Source organism: Trichinella spiralis, assembly GCF_000181795.1.
Source record: "Trichinella spiralis strain ISS 195 chromosome Unknown Scfld6075, whole genome shotgun sequence".
In the NCBI taxonomy this organism is placed as follows: Eukaryota; Metazoa; Nematoda; class Enoplea; order Trichinellida; family Trichinellidae; genus Trichinella; species Trichinella spiralis.
In genome coordinates, this window is record NW_003533014.1 from 1 (window position 1) to 689 (window position 689).

The 689-nt window shown below is 45.1% G+C and overlaps 1 protein-coding gene across 1 annotated transcript; it reads right to left on the reverse strand.

Moving 5' to 3' along the window:
• Window positions 1–424: 424 nt before the first annotated feature.
• Tsp_15242 (conserved hypothetical protein) lies at window positions 425–630 on the reverse strand (the record flags this gene model as incomplete). Its single annotated transcript, XM_003366389.1, has 1 exon — window positions 425–630. A coding segment is annotated over one exon (206 nt), but the record flags the coding sequence as incomplete, so codon positions are not given.
• Between the last annotated feature and the right edge of the window lie 59 nt (window positions 631–689).

The following is a 689-nucleotide window of genomic DNA, read 5'->3' on the forward strand; positions in this document are numbered from 1 at the left end:
TGTGGTGGATTCTGACAATGATATCAAAATGTGCCTTTGTATTATTAAACGGTTTCATTGCAATAGTGTTGCTCTGTGAAACGTTTATTTTTTGATGTAATTCCGTCAAAATCAAAACGTGACAGTTGGCAATGTACCGTGTGTGTGTGTGTGTTGGTGTCAATGTTGAGTGATGTTTTCTGAAATGTCGACCTCAGATCAGACGAGATTACCCGCTAAATTTAAGCATATCAATAAGCGGTGGAAAAGAAACGAAAACGAATTCTCCAAGTAGCGGCGAGCGAAACGAGAAAAGTCCATACACCGAAGTCGGCGAGCAGTTGTGTTCGTCAACAGTGTGGTGTTAAAGGTGTCGTTGCATGTGCTGAAATCAGTTCGTAGGCTCCCTTGATTGGGGCTTCAGAGCGGGTGCAGGACCCATAACGAACGATGTTTTGTGCATGGTGTCGCGGCTCCTAATCGAGTCGGGTTGCTTGAGACTGCAGCCCAAAGCGGGTGGTAAATCTCACCCAAGACTAAATATTCGTACGAGACCGATAGCGAACAAGTACCGCGAGGGAAAGTTTGAAAAGAACTCTGAAGAGAGAGTTCAACAAGACGTGAAACCGTTTGACCGGTAAACGGATGGAGCTGACGGTGCAATTTTGACCAAAATCAGTCGTCGCTGGGTTCGTTGCGAATGAATCTTT